This window comes from Peromyscus maniculatus, chromosome 3 (genome assembly GCF_049852395.1).
Source record: "Peromyscus maniculatus bairdii isolate BWxNUB_F1_BW_parent chromosome 3, HU_Pman_BW_mat_3.1, whole genome shotgun sequence".
In the NCBI taxonomy this organism is placed as follows: domain Eukaryota; kingdom Metazoa; phylum Chordata; class Mammalia; order Rodentia; family Cricetidae; genus Peromyscus; species Peromyscus maniculatus.
Window position 1 is genome coordinate 138243579 of NC_134854.1, and position 19094 is coordinate 138262672.

General features: G+C 44.1%; 1 protein-coding gene across 21 annotated transcripts in view; it reads right to left on the bottom strand.

Moving 5' to 3' along the window:
• Nucleotides 1-780: 780 nt before the first annotated feature.
• Nucleotides 781-19094, bottom strand: part of Tmcc1 (transmembrane and coiled-coil domain family 1) — a 172728-nt gene continuing 154414 nt past the window's right edge. For all 21 annotated transcript variants that reach the window (XM_076567670.1, XM_076567663.1, XM_076567665.1 and 18 more), the window contains 2 exons: nucleotides 4855-4990; nucleotides 781-3057 (listed from right to left, as the gene is read on the bottom strand). In XM_076567670.1, coding sequence (XP_076423785.1) covers nucleotides 2743-3057; nucleotides 4855-4990 — 451 coding nt within the window. In that variant the 3' untranslated portion in view covers nucleotides 781-2742. The remainder of the gene's footprint in view (nucleotides 3058-4854; nucleotides 4991-19094) is intronic.

Sequence of the window (19094 nt, forward strand, 5' to 3'; positions counted from 1 at the left end):
ACCACAACAGTCACCCAGGCCAACACAGCCAGCCTCACTTACCCGGGCTAGGCACCAGCATGGACAAGGGAATCAGGGAATGCTTCACTTTAGCGGGAGTTTTTTTATTTTTGAAAATTATTTTCTTGAGGCAAAGAAGCATTAAATTGTGGGCAAGTCTCTCTCAGATCAAGTGCTAAACCACCAGAAAAAGGCTACTGAAGGGCTGTGAATAGAAAAAGAGAATCCAAGGATAGCCACAATTCCAAGAAACTCAAAGGCAATAGGGATGGGCAGCCAAAAGTACAGGCAGGTAGGCGAACAGAAGTGTGTTACAAGCAGCGTTGGGTGCAGACAATTGTAGGTCTAGTGAGTGAGCAGGGATAAGACAGCGAGAAGCCATGGCAGGGCCTGGCCTGGCCTGAAGGGCCTTCCCAAGGTCTGCTAGAGGAAGATGGGGAGTCAGTGCAGGTCTGTCTGTCTGTCTGTCAGAAGCTCCAGACTCTCCCTTCAACAGAAACTGCCATCAGGAAATTAGAGACAATTTTAGTTTATCCATCACAGTGACATTTGGGGGGCCTCCTGTGGAACTGTTAAAAAAAAGCCAGTGGGCTGCCACTGGGTCATCTCTCCCACAGCTCCACGGGACTCTCTTCTGCTAAATTATGGCAGTGACTGCTCGTCCAACAAGGTCATAGTGTCCTGTGGCACTCTTGCCTTGAAGCTGCAGTACTTTCCGGCAAAGTTAACCTTCTAAACATAGGCTTGGGGACCATTTGTTTTGGCATGAATATGTGCTAGTTTTAATTTTTTTTTTTTTTGCCCCTGCTCTAGGTGCTCATTATGAGGTGAATAACAACCATCTGGGGATGGAGTGAAGACTGGGTACCTGAGTTAAAATATCAAAGTGAGAAGGCCAATTGGCCAAAGCAAAAGGAGGCTGGAACTGTTATGTAAACCATGCTTTCCAACAGACAGGGCATTGCTACCCTAGTTCTGAAAGAAGGTCCTGGTGTGGGGACATAGGCAAAAGCACACTTCGCTTCTCTGTCCATGGCACAGTACACAACTCCTTTGCATCATGTGGGCACACAGGAAGAGGCCACTGGACATGGCATTTGTGACCTCTAATAATATGAGATTAATCAGGCTATTTTGCTCTGAAGGTTGATTCAGGTTCCATCTGGGTCAGGGAACTGGCTGAGGGATGGGGCAAAGCTCAGCTCCTCTTCCTAAAGTGTCTCTAAACAGCCACTGAGCAGTTAGTGAGTCAGTCTGGGTTAATAGGAAGCTTACAACAGTTTGCACCCAGAACTTGGGTCCTTGTAACCTGACATTTCCTTTTCTGCTTTTTGGGAGAATCACCTTCAATTGATTCTCTCAGGCAGACACAATAAAGCTTTGAAGTTAAGGATGCTGAGGCCAAAATGCAGACAACAAGACTCCACATCACTTTGGTTTCGGTAATTAGGGGTGTTAAACAATAAATTAAGCAAACACAGGGAGTTATTTATGACTCTCATAACATAGTAGCATTTTTTTTTTTCCTAAAGAGAATCCCAGCCCAAGGTCACTATGTGAACATTTACTTGGGGGGGGGGGGCACACGACAAAATCCGGTCCTACCACACTATTCTGCTGAGATTGCACCCCCTCACTCTGCAAACCCCTCACCACTGTAACCAAGCCAAGCCGGGGAGATGGTGCTGTATGTGTAGTAGACACCAGAGAGCCGGGGCAGCCACAGGGTGGCAGAGGGCAGCGCTGGCAGCAGTCTCCAACTCAACTGTTTCAAGACCACAGGGGGCAGCACGCTGAAATATCCACACGGCTTCATTTGAAAACATCACTGCTTTATTTCAAAGGAAAAAATAAAAGACCCTCCCAACCCAGTAACGACCCCCCACCCCGCAAACAAACAAAAAAACCAAAACCAATCAAACAAAAATACCCCAATAATAATAACAATAATAAAAAATCCTATTAGAAATTATAAGGAAGCACTGAGAGTTTGAGTATTACATTCTTCAAGTATGTTGTTCGGATTTTTTATTTTTAAGTTGGTAACTATACACATATATAAAAAAAAAAAACAAACCTTCAAAGTGCGGCCAAGGGATTTTGCTTAAAGTTAGGATTAAGGGCTACTTCACAATACTGAACAGGACTGCACAGTCATCCTGTGGGCTTGATGCTCTTGCTTCCAATCCCGGCAGAGTTAAGGAAGGCGCAGGTTCAGAAGTCGTCATACTTCAGGGTTAGCGTGAGAAAGCCTGGGAGATGCCCGTGTTCTTCCATGGCGGGGAAAATCCACCCTGAATCTAAATTTCCAACCTGGAATGTGGTGGGACTTCACAGTAGAGTCAGTCTAGATGAGGAGAGGAGCCCAAGCAGGGCAGGTGTTGGGCCTGGTCAGGTTTTGCATCTGTTTAGGGGGTTTAGTGCAGCCCTCCAAGCCTCAATTCAGAATGCCCTTCAGTGTGTTACAGATTGTTGGTTCATGTTAAGGGACTGTTTCAGATTTGCATCCCAAGGAAAATCATGCTACATAAAAATGATCCAAGATTTTGCCCAAAAAACTTCTTGGATAAAATCTAAAAAATACTATTGCAATTGCGTCTCTTGAAGAAAAAAACATTATTCTAAATGTAAACAGATTCACTCAACTCTCTTGTAGAAAACCTCAGAGTGGGTAATGCTGCTGTCTAGCTCTCTTGGCATGCACTCGCCAGATGGTGAGGAGCACTGCTTTCTGTGCCAGCATCATCTGGGGGTTGAGAAGAGCCGGTCCACATAGCTGAAGAGGGCATCCCAGTGCTTCCAGAGAAAGGCAATGAAAGCCACCAGGAATAAAGTGCTGAACGTCCTGTTGCGTGTCTTCATGAGAGGAACCACACAGTTGGCTACTGTGGACACAAAGACCAGGAGGACTGCCATGACAGCCAGGAGGATGTTGATGAGTTTGCCCAGAAGGTTTCGAGCCGTGGCATTCTCCAGCCCCTCCAGCTGCACCACCTGCTGCTGTTGCTGCTGCAGCTCCATCTTGGAGATTCGAGTCTGACAGGCCTCCAGGGCCTCCTGTGGGCCAAACAGGGGATGGTTAGGCTTCTGCTCTCAGAACTCTAGGGCTGACATGCCCTGGAGAGCCCAATGGACATTACTCCCAGGTGGCATTACTCCCATACTGTACTCCTTGGGGAATAGTGATGGGGAACAGTGGACATACTTGGATTTCTTTTGCCTAAAATTTACTTACTTACTTTATTAGTTTCTTTTATCACAAGAGTCTCTTGTATCTCAGACTGGCCTCATACTTGCTATATAGCTGAGATGACCCTGAACTTCTGATGTTTTTTGGCTCAACCTTCTGAATGCTGAGATCATAGGCACATGCTATCATTCAAGAATGGCCTAGCCTCAATTTTATGGTTTTTATTCTTTTAGAAATTTTGAGTCTTAAGGTATACAAGCCACATGCACTTGTTTTACTTAAACACAGTTTCTCAGTATTCTTCTCAGTTCTAGTTCCTGTTGCTGTTGTAACATTGTTATACTAGTATGTTTACTCTTTACCTGTATTTAAATATACGTATGTATTTGCCTTGCATGGTGTTATTACAGGTATTTCTTACCATAATGTGCATAGCATTCTACTGTAATTGATCCACAATGTATTGACTTTTTCCTCAATAGTGGGCCTTGATGATTATGCCATGTCAAAATATAGGGATCCACCTCATTTTTGTGTGTGTAGACATGTGCATGTGGAAACGTGTGCATGTTCACGTGAAGGTCAGAAGACAAATGTGTTGGTCCTCGGGTACCCTCCATCTTTTGTTTCAGACAGGGTTTCTCACTGGCTGCAACTGTGCCAAGCAGGCTAGACTAGCTGACCAGTAAGCTCCAAGGATTTGCCTGTCCCATATTGCCATTGCTGGAATTATAAGCACATGACATTATGCCTGGCTTTAAAATTATTATTATAGCATGCATGTATTTGCAGATGAGTGTGGGTGTGCCATGGCATAAGTGTGGAGATTAGAGGACAAATTTCAGGGATTGGTTCTCACCTTCTACCTTTACCTGGTTCTGGAAGTTCTGTTAGGCTCCATGGTAAATACCCTGAGTGTTCATACCTGTGGGTATGCCACAGTTTGGGTCCCTCTTGGGGATTTTAAAGTTTTTTTTTTTTTTTCTGATTTTTTTTCCCACTCTAACAATGATGCAGTGAACACCTTTGAATGTGCTTCACTAACACACTACCTGGTGTTTTTAGGTCAAGACAATCGCTGGTTGGAGAAAGGGAACTGTGACCTCACTGTAAGAAGGGCACACTCCCTTTTTAGGGCAATCTCTAAGGCAGATACTATGATGACACTCTACAGAGGCCATTAAAGTGACCTACTCCCCCTAAGGCAAAGCCTTATGTAAAGTTTACCCTACAACTCAAAAAAACAAACTTCATCTCCTAGCTAGGACAGACATTCTCCCATGGCAACCAGTGGCTGAAACACTGGAATTTTCCAGCCTTGTCTTCAATGGGTTCTGGTTTCCTGGGATGTGAGGCAAGGCCCACACATCAGGCTGAAGCTAGTTCAAGAATGGATAATGGATGCTGCTCACTCCAGAACTACCTTGGGCTGAAAAAATAAAAACGTAAGCAATTTGCGGGCCTAAAGAAGTTGGCAGCTGGCAAACAGTCAGGCCAGTGCGTTGATTCCTCTGGGTGGGTGCACTACAAGCCCCTTTTCTCTACACGAGCTTCTTTCAAGTGCTTTCACAAAAACCACTATGACCTCTGAGAAAATCTCCACAGAAAACAGAATCAAGTGAGTGCTCGTCCTTTCTTCTTTCTTACTTACTAGTCACACTAACCTGGATGTCCCGGGCCCGTTCATAGGACTGATAGGCAATTTTCTCTTCCATGCTGGCCAACTCTTGCTTTAAGTTCAGGATCTCATTCTGGTGGAGCTCTGTCAGGTCGTTCAGTTGCTCTTCTAGTCGTTCACATCTAAGAAATGGAGAAAGGTTGGACTTTCAAACACTCTGCATCCTCCCTGATATAATTTAGATCAATCCCCAAATCTACTCTACAGAATAAAACAGGAACACAGAGCGAAGGCAAGCCTGGGGTACTGTGCGCCAGCAGTTGCAGCTTTCAGTCTCCAAAAAGGCAGCGTCACAGAGCCATCCTACAGCATCCAGGCTTTTCAGTTTTCTCCACAGCTCTCCCGTTTAGCTCTGCACACCTGTGGAGCTGAGGCAGCTCTTACTCTGTTTTGAGTGTGGGAGAAGCAAAGCTAAACACGTCATCAGGAGAGAAGGGGCACTAATGAAAATAGACCTTCCAGCTGTCAGAAGTGACCTATTTCAACACCAGATGAACAATAACTTACTCACCCAGATGTTTGTGATCTGGAGCCCCAGAAAGCCAGAGCCAGAGGGATCCATCATCCTCATGGCCAAGCAGTGCTTGGGACATTTGTCAACATACGTTTATTGAGAATCTGCTGCATGCTAGGTATGTTCAAAATACTGGGACATTGTAGTAAGTAAGAGGAAGCACTTGCCTTCCATTTATTCTACAGAGAGAAGGGAGACAGAAAAACACCAATAGGATTTTATGGAGCCAAGACTGGCAGATAGCCAAGCATATGGCAGTGCCTAGTGACACTGGAGGGTCAGTGAAGACTTCTCAACTCTCTTGAAGAATGAGAAAAAAAGCTTGAATGATACAGACAGACGCTTAGAAGATGAGGAGGTTGAAGATGTGTAAGGAAGGACCTCACTCAGAAGGAGCAGAAGTACCAACTTGTCAAGACAGGAATGAGGTTGGCATGTGTAAGGGCTGGAGCTGGCCAGGGAAGCTACAAAATGGGAAGAAGAGAGAATGGTCCTGGAAGGCTAGTTTTATTTATCGATTTATCGTGTATCTCTAGTTTTCAGGAGGGCGCGCATGCACGCGCACACACACACACACTTATTCTACATAAAGGTTTAAGGGAGATCATCAGAGATTCTAGGTAGAAGAAAAAACCACTCAGAAAGAAATATGTAGAATAACTAGATTCTGGATAGCTGGGGAAGGGGTCCAAAGAAGACAGTGCTTAAGGAAATGAGCTGTCTGGTTGTGGTGAAGAGGATAGATGACGTTGGCAGTGTGTGGAGTCCTAGGAACCAAAGGGCTTCCAAGACAAAGGCCAAAGACAACACATTAAAACACCGAGACAGGGCAAAGGAAGAAAGGGAAACTACCTCCAGCTCCTGCTGAACAGAAGGATGTCCTTCCTGTGTCAGAGAGCAGCTGGGCAGGGCTCACACCACAGGGAGAACCACATGTGAAACTCAACGGACTTCTATTAAAAAATGAAAGGGAAACTGGGAGCACAGCACGGTGCAGTCCTTCGAATTCCAGGAGCGAAAGAAGCTGCTGAGATAGGAGGAGTCTAAGTTTGAGGCTAGTCTAAAAACCAACCAACCACCAATGTGCCAGAGTACCATTAAAATATTTAGAACTCCTCCTTTTTTCCCCCATTTCCCCTCCTCCTCCTCCTCCTCCTCCTCTTGGTTGCACAGGGGATGGAAGCTGTCACTCTGCATGCCAGGCAAGGCCTCTACTACTGAGTTACAGCTATAACCACACTCTTATTTCTAATCACACCTCTGGTGTACAAACTTTACCTCTGTTTATGAATTCTAGGATTAGTGGCATCTATTACCATACCTGGCGCTCTCTCTCTCTCATATATATATATATATATATATATATATATATATATATATATATATATATACTTTTAAAGAATACAAAGAATTTCTCTAAGGTAATTTTATGTTGCAGAATCTGTGTTTCCCTTGTGTCTCTGTGCATCTTTGCATGTGTGCATTCATATGCATGTGTTGTCTGTCTGTATGTAAGTAGTCCATGAGCAAATGTGTGGATGCCAGAGGAGGACCATGGGTATCCTATTCTGTTCCTCTCTGTTTTATTCCCTTAAGATGGGAGTTTCTCACTGAACCTGGAGCACGTGGTTTCAGCTAGATGCCTGGCCATTAAGCCTCTGGGGTTCTTCTGTCTCTGTTTCCAATAGAGCTCAGGTGACAGACATCCATGCAGCCACAGCTGTCTCGACAGGGTTTCACTATATAGTTCTGGCTGGCCTGGAACTCACAGATTCCCCGAGTACTGGGACTAAAGGCATGAGCCTTATCGACTGGCCTCATACCTATCTTTTTGACTTGGGTGGTGAGGGTCCAAACTCAGTTCCTCATTATGCACAGTGAATGCTCTTAGTCGAAGTCACCAGCCCATCCTCCAATGCTATTCCTTTAAATAATCATGTAATAAACAATGATTATAGTCTATTAAATTCTATTCCTTAAGAAATGAACATTAATTTAAGGAGTGATAGTCTGACTCTTTTCATTATGTTATTAAGTCTTACTTAGGTCTTCTTTACCCTTTACAGGCATCTCTGCTGTGCTTCCCTTCATGCTTGTCACAGAACAATACTCCCATGCTGACACGTACAACTGAATTGATCTTTGTGGGGCTCTGCCTTTTCATGTCATCTGTTACCCAGGGACTCAGGAACAGGTGTCAGCTGTAAGTTTCTATTATCTTTTTTGTTTGTTTGTTTTTTGAGACAGGGTTTCTCTGTGAAACAGTCCTGGCTATTCTGGAACTCCCTCTGTAGACCAGGCTGGCCTTGAACTCACAGAGATCCGACTGCCTCTGCCTCTCAAGTGCTGGGATTAAAGGTATGCACTACCATCGCCTGGCTATACTATCTTTTTGAACTCTTTTTTTTAGTGGTGGTGGTAGGGGTGTGCTAGAACTCAGGGCCTTATCCATACTAGGTGAGCACTCTATTAGCCTACTGTTGTGAGTGTGACTTTCTTCATTATCTTTGTTTACCAGAAGGGTGCTGAAACTTAAAACTGGACTTCCTAACTGTCGGTATGGCAGGGATAAAGCTCAGTGGTCGAGTGTACTTATTAGGTTCTGGTACAACCCAACACCAAAAACCAGACTAATTCCTTTTTTTTTTTTTTTTTTTTTTTTTGGAGCTGAGGACCGAACCCAGGGCCTTAGCAAGTGCTCTACCACTGAGCTAAATCCCCAACCCCAGACTAATTCCTTAGCTATGGTCAGTAACTGGGACTGGGCAGGGAGCAAGGTAGTGGTGTCTAGTAGAGTGCATGGTGACAGGGCTGCACCCCAACCTCTTGGCCCATAGCCTGTACACACTCCTTTAACCCCAGAATTTGGGAGTCAGAGACAGATCACTGTGAGTTCAAGGCCTGCCTGGTCTATAGAGTTCCAGGACAGCCAGAACTACATAATGACACTCTGTCTTGAAAAAACAAAGCAAAACTCCAAAAGATTACTGGGAAGTTTTACTTGGAATTAAATGTGACTCATGTGCACCCAGAGCAGAATGGAAACAGCAACCAGAGAGCCACGGCTTCCTCGGAGCCAACTGTGCATCAGGTCTGCTGGGAGGGTGGAAGGTGTTATCTCCCCTCAGAAGCAGCAGTTAAAATTCAGAGGTCCCAAAGCTACCTGCTAAAGAACAGTGAAGGAGCAAAGATGTGAATCCTGGTTTGTTTGACTTTAAAACCTCCATTTAAAAACTCTATACTCTCATGCCATTTTGAAACTAGTCAAGAAGCCAAACAAGCTGTAAGGATTATGTCCTTAATCACCAGCCTGTGACGGCGTCCCAGGCTAAAAAGCGGGTGTGCCCTCTGCCCTCTGTGCATTCTCTTCCTTTCTGTACTCTCTCCTTCCTTTCTCTTCCCTCCACGTGGTCTCTCTGTCCCTGCAGCGTAACCAACGCAAGCTCCCTTAAAAAGTAAGAAATCTGAGTTGGCTTGACAGTGGTTCAAGTCACACAGCCACGGTGGCTCTGTTGACGTGATGGTTTAAAGACCGACAAGGAGAAGATGGCTGAGTAAAAGTCTAGACAGATTCAGATTAAAAAGAGAAAACCAAGTGTTAGCAAGGATATGCAGCTGGTAGACCCATTCTGTTCTGCTACTGGTGAGAACTTTAAAAAGTTAAACAAATAATTCTCATAAGGCCTATATAATACCACTCCAGGTGCACAGGCAGAGAAATGGAACTTCTTTGCACCCAAAACAGGCCCAGCGATGAGCTCACAGCACCATGCTACAGTATCCTAGAAATCCCCAGATTCTGTATCCTAATGTGTTTGCAGCGTGCTGTTCTTCACTTGCTGCTCACAGAGTATCAAGATATGAAACAGAAATGTAAAAGGAATGTGCTTTTCAACTACCTGTTCCCAGTTCCCAAAACCTAGCAAACAGGCCGACTTTTGCCTTCATCCCCCCATGTGGCTACTAGAGACTGTTCACTGGGACAGGAAAGTGCACATGATCTCTTCTTCCTATTATCACCCAACTTTCTAAATATAGAAGTCATATATAGAGGTGTATAACTGTAATCCCAGCACTTGGGAGGCTCAGGTAGGAAGACTGAATGGCACACACCTTTAATCCCAGCACTTGGGAGGCAGAGACAGGTGAATCTCTGAGTTCGAGGCCAGGGTGGTCTACAAAGTGAGTTCCAGGACAGTCTCCAAAACTACACAGAGAAACCCTGTCTCTGAAAAACAAACAAAACCCCAAAAAACCAAAACCAAAAACCCAACGAAACGAAAAACACAAAAGGGCTGGCACCATATAGCTCAGTTGGTAGAGTACTTACTTAGCATGCATGAAGCCTTTGGGGGTCCATCCCCAGCACTGCAGAGAGAGAGAGAGAGAGAGAGAGAGAGAGAGAGAGAGAGAGAGAGAGAGAGAGAGAGAGAGAGAGAGAGAGGAGATAGATACACAGAGAGAGATACTGAGAGACAGAGGGAGAGACAGACAGATAGATAGAGATACAGAGAGCGGGGGGAGAGAGTGTATGTGTGTTGTGTGTAGTGGTTGACATCCTGCGGACATGGGAAAAAAAGGTCAGAAAGGTTCAAGGTCATCCTTGGTCACTTTGGGAATTAAGAGGCGAGTGTGGGCTACCTGAGACTCTGTCTCAACAGACAGACAGACAGACAGACAAACAAACAAACAAAACCCCAAATCATTAAAAATAAAATTCCCCAAACTATGTTATCCTAGAAGGGCAGTTTTGAGAATTGGGGCATTCTCTGGAAGGAGCCTATGATTTCTTTTCTTTCCTTTTTTTGGTTTTTCGAGACAGGGTTTCTCTGTGTAGTTTTGGTTCCTGTTCTGGATCTCGCTCTGTAGACCAGGCTGGCCTCGAACTCACAGAGATCCGCCTGGCTCTGCCTCCCGAGTGCTGGGATTAAAGGCGTACACCACTGCCGCCCAGCTCTAATTTGGCCTGATGGCATTTGCCTGGCCCCACTGTCCACTCCCAGGGCAAAATCAACTGCAGAGAAAGCATTTTGCCTTTATGCCGAGAAAGGAGGACGTAAAGTTTAAGTCTAGCTAACCTGGGCTACATCATTTCAGGCCAAGATGAATTGCATAGTGAGACTGTCTCAAAACTAAAATAATAATAATAATAATAATAATAATAATAATAATAATAATAATAATAATAAAAGGCATCTTGTTTTACCAACAGTGTCTGGCCAGAGAGATGAAACCATAATTTATTTTTGTTTGAGACAGTCTCCAGCCTTGGCTGGCCCTCAACTCCTTATGTAGGGAAGGATGACCCTGAACTTCTGATCCTCCTGATTCTGCCTACTGAGCGTTGGATTTGCTGGTGGGAACCCAGGGCTGTTGTGCATGCTGGGTAAGCACTCTATCCATATCCCCAGCTCCAGATATGGTTCTTATTTTTATTTTATTGTGCACTGTGTACTAGCTGATGAGTCAGTCCATGTTTTGGACTCAAATTCTGTAGATCACTAGTTTGAGAGACCCTGTCACACTGCAAAGAGAAAATCTTCCTACTTAAAGCAAAATCACGCCGATGATGAGGAGACAGCAGGCAAAAGCCTGGGAGAGGCAGCCTGAGCTACAAGACTATGCAAGGCTTTATTTCTCTCTTTTGTGATCTCAGTCACCCTTAACAATCTTTAGAAGGGTGCTTCAAAAAGACTGCTTGGGCTGGCAGGGTGGCTCAGTGGGTAAAGTACTTGCCACCAAGCCTGATGTCTTGAGTTCTATTTCTAGAACTTCCATGGTGGAAGGAGAGAATAAAACTACTGCAGGTTGTCCTCTGTCCTCCAGCCATATGTAGTGGCAGTAGGCCTCAGCAATAAAGTAAGTATATGTAACAACAACAGCAACACTGCTTGCTTGTTACATGGTCTCTAGAAGTTATGATACCACTGTTCACTGGTTCACACTTATTTATTTATTTATTTATTTAATTCTTATGTCTCCATTTCTCTCCATGTTCTCAATTTTACTTAGAGTTTTCACTGCTTCCGGTAACTCTATTTTTCTTCTATTCTATCATGCAAATGGCCTACTGGGTACATACCCTCTCAACTTTAGATGCAACAAGCATCTGTTACTTCTTATTTTACTGGGCAGATGTCACTCCTGCCATTTCCCTGGCTCAAGCTGGCTTCATAATTCAACTTATTCTATCTCTGGCCACTTGCTTCCTTTCTCCCACAGCATGATTTCGGCATACACATGAAGGAGGGTGTATCAAGCCAGTTTTAACTGATCTTTGTAACTCTCCAGAGAGCTTAGAAGAAACTGCTAATTTATGTCTCTGCAGAAATGAGTCCATCAGCAGTTGAACAAATTACTGGTGAATTCATGGGAAAGTAACAGACAAATCTCCTCAAGCCGAGATTCATCCTAAAGGAGAAGTCATGTCTAGGAACAATGTCTAGTGTACATTAGCAGTGAGTTAAACAGCCAAGTATCATTTGGACTAGTAAGATTGAGCACCCTTTTCAGTTCAGCAGCTGAGGCAGATAAACTGGTCAGGAGTCTTGCAAGGCAGTGTGCAAAGCTGTGGAATTCAGGGTGAAGCAAGATGCTGTGGGCAGGTTTGACATGGCCCCAGTAACTCCTCAGAACTAACCAGTGTGAATTTCTTTTCAGGTCAAACAATTACCTGGAAAATGAGGCTGTTATCATATAGCTGAAATCCTACTAAACTCGTAAAGCAGGTGTTTCTCATTAGCACAGAAACACCACTAATCAGCAGGAAGCATCAGGGAGGAAACTGAGCAAGCCATAGAAGTCTTTGCAAACTCCTAGGCACAGAGAGTGGCTAAACACCCTAGTTGGTGTCTTTCTTGGAATGCAGATCTTCTGGGCTGGGCTCAGTTCACTGCCTTGTTATAAAAACACTTCCCCAAGCTGGGTGTGTGTTTGCACACTTGGGGGAGGCTGAGGCAGGAGGATCATGACCGAGGCTAGGCTGGGCTACATAGCAAGACTGTCATAAACAAATATGAAATCACACTTAACCCTAGTTTTTCACCCAGAGCTCAGGAGTTTGTTGCTCAGTTCCATTCACACTCCTGTTTCCTGTTTTACGATTTTATTGTCTGTATTATTAATCACATTCAAAGTCTGTACAACAAGGAGGAAGAACACTGTATCAGCTCCTGACCTGCTACTCAATTACTAAGGCACAATTCCTATCACTTGGCACTAACATTTTTACTGACACAGCCTTAGTTAGGTTCTGGTCTGAAACAGGCTGAACAGAAGGTCTCAGTACAAATGCTGTGGTGTTCTCTTTGGGTAAGGAGTGGGTGTGGAGGAATTCAGGATTCCATCTAATTGAATTAATCATCATGAGCACCAACACATCCAAATACTGGTCCCTTGGCAGTAACAAAGGTCACTACCCTCCCTTCAGCACCTTCATTCCCTCCCAGGGAGTTCACTCAATTCCACAAGTAAGGAGACAAGAGGCAGAGGACCTCCTCAAGTTTCTTGAAACTCCTGTTAGTGAGGCAGGCAAGGGTCTGACTCACTTTGCCCTGCCTCAGGCTTTACATGTGTTTATCTGTTGTCTCCCCACCTCCATTACTAACCAAATCAAGGGAATTCAGAAAGAAACAGTTCCATCTTCTCACTAAACATCTAGTCAACCAAAGGGTAGGTGGGAGGGAAGAGGGAAGGTGAGCTGTGTCCCGCCTTTAACATACCTGCTTTAAAAACCAAGAACTCCCTTTGAGGAGATCTACCCACCCCCATCCCAAGGATGCTGAGCAGGCATTTTCTGGACAGCTAGGATGGGGTGCACTCTAAGTACTGTGCATGACTCTAGCAGGCCATCTCTTGCAACTCAACCTGGACAAAGTTAGCATGAGACCAATAACCTCATTTTTTTTTTTTATCATATTCACTTTATTTTTTTTTAATTTTATTTTACAATACAATTCAGTTCTACATATCAGCCTCATTTTACGGAGTTTTATTCAAAGCTCTTTCCTAAATCGCTTCAATTCAAAGGGACTCTAAACACCTAAACATGGCTTCATCTTCACTATCAGCAAAGAGGAAACCTGAACACTACGTTGTTTTTTAAATAAAAATTGCTGCGTTTACAATGCATTGGTCATGTCCAGAGTCTCTGGAGGTAAATAACTCATATAACTACTGATCTTGGAAGTGTTTTTGGTCTTTGGACTGGGCAACACAGCAGCTCCCTTCTTTGATCAAAGATAAACCAGGGATTCTTCTGGGATAAATTCCTGATGAATGAAAAACTAGGTGAGTGCCCAGGCTGGGAACTTCAGTCTAAAGCATTACCTTTTTTGGGTGTGGCTCAAAAATTTGGAGTCACCTTGAGAGCCTGTAATGCTCCTTTGGTTGGGCAATAGGTTAGTAGAGCAGATGCATGATAAAAACTTGTGGAGCAGGTTCTGAAACACATGAACTGACACATATAAGGCAAATCCAGGAGCAGACTCCTATACCATTTCCCAAATGAATTTGGGACACATAGGTAGATGTTTGACCAGAATGGAGAGGCAGAGATGAGGAATATGACATGGGAGTGTGAACAACTCCTGCCTTTGATGGGGAAATGGGTAACATGGCTTATATCTTATGATTTCACTGTGTGAAGCTTGAAAGGAGGCTAGGTAACAATGAACTAGTTTGTAATCCTAGCACTTGCAAAGCTGAGGCAGGATGATTGAAAATTTCAGCCAGTCTGGCCTACATATCAAGACCCTGTCTCAAAAAGCAGAGCATAGCACAACATTAGTCCCCTAAGAATCTAAGGGTAAATAGTGCATTTTCTTAATACATGAAATAAGAGATACTCAAAGAATATTGGAAATGAAATCTACAGATTCAGTCTGGCAATGTGGAGATTAGGTAATGCCATGTGTGTAACATCCTAGAACACCTGGAAAAAACACAGATAACATTTACTGAACTTAGCATGGTGATGTGGTGATATTTTATTTGTGCAACCCAATAAAGTTTATCTGAGAATCAGAGGAAAAAGCCAGCTACTATATTAAACAAAAAAGTCAGGCAATGGAAGCACACGCCTTTAATCCTATCACTTGGGAGGCAGGGATCTAGATCTCTTTAAGTTCAAGGCCACACTGGGAACAAAGCCAGGTGTGGTGGTACATGCCTTAAATCCAACACTAGTTAACCATAGAGGTCTGGAGGTCTGTACAGACAGACAGGAAGTGACAGAGCTGTGCAGGAAGAAGCAGTGATATAACAGAGAGAGCAAATGATATAGCTGAACAGAAAGGCATATAGGTGTGGGTATATGGGAAGTAGGTCTCTTTGGAGAGTGAGGTGTCGGTGAGGTTAGCTTGTGGCTTTTCCCTATTCCTCTGATCTCTCAGGTTTTCACCCCTATAGCTGGCTCCGGGTTTTTACTTAATAAGACCATTTAGCAATTTGTCTACATGGTGATGTGTGCCTGTGCATGTGTGGTGTTGATGGTAACTGATTTCAGGACCTTGCATATGCTAAGCATGCATTCTATTATTGAACTAAACCCTGAACACTGGGTTTCTACTCTAAACCAAGCACCTTACCAAGGTGTTTCCATGTACATGATCTCCTTTCTCCTCCTCATTCTCCTTTTCTTCTTTCCCTGTCTCATTTAATAACGGTTACAACCCTTTTTTGATAAATATAACCTTGTTTCAACAGGTAGAGAAACTAAGGCTCAGATGAGTTATATGATCTACTCAGGGCCATACAATTAAGACGTATTAGAGCTGGCAAGCTTATCTAGGCAGGTCTGATGAATTAGTAGGTAACTAATTTCTTTTCTCCTCCCATACTCCTTCTCTATATCTCTTTAATAGAGAAGCTGGGAAGAACACATCAGTGGATAGCTATGTACAGCAGGTCTTAGCTTTCACAAGAATATCTCTGAACCCACCTCTACATGTAAAAGGCTAATTTGATCCCAATTGTCTTGGTTTTTATTTAAAAGTTATTGTTTAAGTATAGCCTACATATTCTCTGGAGATGCTGATCAATTTTCAGTTGATTAACAGTTGAAATCAGGGGTTTAAAACAACTAAATTTAAGCATATCCAATGACAGTGAAACCATGTTTAAACAACCACGTACACAGTTAGCACAGCCTGGCCTGACTAGTCAGCCAAGTTACTCAGTGTTCTACTGCACGTGATACTGTTCTTTCTCTACCTTTTGCTATTGTGACTCAAGTGTGATTTAAAATATCCTTGGACTTTTTTTTTTTTTTCGAGACAGGGTTTCTCTGTGTAGCTTTGTGCTTTTTCCTGGAACTCACTTGGTAGCCCAGGCTAGCCTCAAACTCACAGAGATCCACCTGGCTCTGCCTCCTGAGTGCTGGGATTAAAGGCGTGTGCCACCACCGCCCCGGCATCCTTGGACTTAATACAAATATTCTCAGAAGCTGATTCCAAAGCAATCTCCTCAAAATGGGAGCTTTTCAAATTACATTGCTGCCCATCAACACTAAGAAGGCTCCTGCCCACTTTACACAGCACTGCTTGCACCAGCAGCAAACACAAAATTCCTAACAAAAAAGCAGCCAGGAGCTCCCAGGAGAGCTTTCCAGCCTTCATAGTGTCAATGCATTCTGTCTCAGCTGAACCTACCCTCTACCACTCTGTTAACCAGCATACCACTCTGAGAATAAGCCTCGTCCTCTCAGTTGCTATTGGTAAATAAATGCATATGAAATGATTTTGCTGGGGGACATGATAAAGTCACATATCTTTCCCGGCCTTAGTGTATGCATTTATAATCAGGTTCAATTATATACTGAAGTTCTCTTCTCCTCTGAGTAGTGCTTTGAGCCCAGGAGCCACCAGCAAACCTATGCTAATACTTTAAAGAAGTGACAAAGTGAGCTAGACAAGAAAATTTGAAGTCTATAGGGATCCTACCTACCACTTAAGACCTTATTAAACCTCATTCCCTTATCCCCTACACACGGACCTCACTCAAAATTGAAAACCCTATGCAGGGGCTAGAGAGATGGATCAGTGGTTAAGAGCATTGGCTGCTCTTCCAAAGGACCCAGGTTCAATTCCCAGAATCCACATGTCAGCTTGCAAGTGTCTGTAATTCCAGTTCCAGGGGGCCTGACACTCTCACACACAGACAGACAGACAGTATGTAGGCAAAACACCAATGCACATAAAAATAGATAAAAAGATGGTTTAGTCAAAACAAACAAAACAAACAAACAAACAAACAAACAAACAAACAAACAAACAAACAAACCCAATGCAAAGCTCAGTGACTCACATCTAGTTCCTTTCAAAGGGTGAAGTGGAGTCTTAGATGTAGGCTCTGCTACCATGGCTGCCCAGGCTGTCCGGTCCAAGTGTGTGGGTGAGGACAGAGGAATCAGAACACCTGACTATTGCAGAATTAAGCGGCCCTTCTCCAGAGATGACTGGGGCAGAACACAGCAGAAGCACATTAAGAGAGCAGCTGAGAAAGGCTGGGGCCGCCGCCGGCGGCTGCTGGGTTACGAGGAGATCTCACTACCTACCTACACTGTTGTATTAGCTTTTGAGAAACTGCACAGGATTTTATATACTATACTCAAAACAGCAACTCGAGCTTTAGTAAACAGACACACACTCTGACCTTGGAGAAGCCTGCTAGCACCTCTAGTGCAGTCATGAGTGCTTCTCAAAATTACAATGGGTTTTCAATCACACAGATGTCAGGGTTGAGCTTGAAAAACCTGGGTTAAAAAATGACACTGAGCCGGGCGATGGTGGCGCACGCCTTTAATCCCAGCACTCGGGAGGCAGAGCCAGGCGGATCGCTGTGAGTTCGAGGCCAGCCGGGGCTACCAAGTGAGCTTCAGGAAAGGCGCAAAGCTACACAGAGAAACCCTGTCTCGAAAAAAACCAAAAAAAAAAAAAAAAAAAATGACACTGGATTTGAAGTGAGGTAAAGTTCTGCCTTTGTTGTTGACCTTCAGCAAATTGGAAAAAAACAAAAAACAAAAAACCACACTGGCTGGATGGTGATAGCTTATAACTTTAATCCCAGTACTTGGGAAGCAGAGGCAGGTAGATCTCTGAGTTCAAGGCCAACCTGGTCTACAGAGTGAATTCCAGGATAGCCAGGGCTAGACAGAGAAATCCTGTCTCGAAAAACCAACCAATCAACCAACTACCCACCCACCCACCCTCCCCAAACCACTCCCTCCCCCACTGACCCTCAATTTCCTCAACTGTAAAAATGGGATAACCCAACCCACCTACAGGTTGCTGTGAGGGTGAGTGAATGTGCATCTCAACAGCTCAGCAAATTCTAAAAGTGGTAGTGTTATCATATGTAAATCATCATTATCATCACCATCATGTAACAAGGTAAAACACTGGTTGCTGCCCTGCTCAGGGACTGGTAAGTCACAGAAACACCAAAGACAAGACACTGGAGCAGTGTGTCCAAGTTAACTAATTCTTGGTCATATAGTTCACATATCACCTATTTTTTTCCCTATAAAATCAAAGCCTGCAACAAAGTAGAAATAAAAGTATGGGTTGAGGTGTAGCTTAAGTGCTAGAGTATTTGTCTAGCATGTGCAAGACCAAAGGGTGGGTGTGGGTGTGGGGTGGGGAGAGAAAAGGAGAATTAGTGGACAGGCTGCTGCAGGGAGCTCAATAACAGACAGTGTAGCATGGATGAGGTAGGAAAGGAGAAAATCAAACTATACATACATATGTAAAGGAGACAAGCCGAACAACCAACCAAACAGCTAGGAGCATTTTCTACAGACATTGTAACCAGAGCACTCCTGGCTGGAAGGCTACCGTTCTCAGCTGTTATCATTCAGCTAAGGTATTTTGCCAAAGGCGAGTAGAGGAATTCTCCAAAAATGTTTAAAATGTGGAAAGTTTGGTATCTAAAATAGGTTTTCATTAGTGAGAAGAGTGTTATTTTTGTGAAACTGTTCAAAGACAACAATGTTAGAAAAATGTACCTGCTGTATGGAGACAAACAATGGAGGCCTTTTTTTTTTTTTTAAATATTCTTTCTAGGGAATTATCAGTATCAAAAAAAAATGGAGTCATATATTGTGGCTCTTCTTTCTTTCTTTTTCTTTCTCCTCTCTCTCTCTCTCTCTCTCTCTCTCTCTCTCTCTCTCTCTCTCTCTCTCTCTCTCCTCGCTCTCCCTCCCTCCCTCCCTCCCTCCCTCCCTCCCTCCCTCCCTCCCTCCCTCTCTCTCTTTCTCTGGTTGTTCGAGACAGGGTTTCTCTGTGTAGCTTTGTGCCTTTACTGGATCTCACTCTGTAGCCCAGGCTGGCCTTGAATTCACAGAGATCTGCCTGGCTCTGCCTCCCGAGTGCTGGCATTAAAGGCGTGCACCACCACCCGGCATTATGGCTTTTTCAAATGGAGTCTTTAGGATTCTGTTGTAAGGTAAAATCACAGTGAGGCCGAGAGAGGAGTGACCAAGTGGGCTAGACATCCAGCAGGATTTAGGTGTTTTCACTCTCTACTATGTAGCTTGGCTACTCCAGAGACTCCCAAGTACAATGAAGAAAGAGCACTCGCTGCTCATGTGCAGAAGGGGCTGAGACCCAATTCTACAGCGGTGATGTCTCAGGAGATGAAGCGCCTGTCTTGCTCGGACTTACTCAACAGACACAGGAAGGCAGACTTTTCCAAATGTGTTCCCCCTCTCCTTT